The following is a 513-nucleotide window of genomic DNA, read 5'->3' as shown; positions in this document are numbered from 1 at the left end:
AGAAGGATCACCGGAGCCCAGCAGGTCGAGGCTGCGGTGGATGGGAGCGGCCACTGCACACCAGTCTAGGTAACAGAATGAGACTCCAACACACACACACAAAAAAAAAATCACGTAACTGTAAATTGGTGGTGCCAGGATTTGAACTCAGTTTTGTGTGGCTTCCAAAACTTTTCAACTACACCACTGTATCATCATACATCTTACCTGATAGTTGCCAGATCTCAAACAAATATGAACTTGACTGTATGGAGTCAATTGTTGAGATGAACTATCAGAAGAAGGTACAAGAACATCACATGCTTGACAATAGCCAGCTAACCGCTTTTCATCTATGGTACAATGAAGAGATAATGAACCTATCTGTAAAGTAAGAGGTATATGCCATTATCCATTAATGTAATATAAACAATAGCCTAGTATCCTTTAGCACATTTTAACAGTATTTAAAAAATGCTAGCCGGGCTCAGTGGCTCAGCCTGTAATCCCGCACCTTTGGGAGGCTGAGGTGAG

The 513-nt window shown here is 42.1% G+C and overlaps 1 protein-coding gene across 1 annotated transcript in view; it reads right to left on the bottom strand.

Moving 5' to 3' along the window:
* Positions 1-513, bottom strand: part of LOC103277251 (integrator complex subunit 8) — a 57,082-nt gene that overhangs the window by 44,512 nt on the left and 12,057 nt on the right. Inside the window, exon 6 of the mRNA XM_008074648.2 lies at positions 208-363. Coding sequence (XP_008072839.1) covers positions 208-363 — 156 coding nt within the window. The remainder of the gene's footprint in view (positions 1-207; positions 364-513) is intronic.

Source organism: Carlito syrichta, unplaced genomic scaffold, assembly GCF_000164805.1.
Source record: "Carlito syrichta isolate Samal-C Ts95f unplaced genomic scaffold, Tarsius_syrichta-2.0.1 Scaffold316804, whole genome shotgun sequence".
Taxonomy (NCBI): Eukaryota; Metazoa; Chordata; class Mammalia; order Primates; family Tarsiidae; genus Carlito; species Carlito syrichta.
The sequence above is the reverse complement of the archived record's forward strand: the minus strand, read 5'-3'. Positions and strand labels throughout refer to the sequence as shown.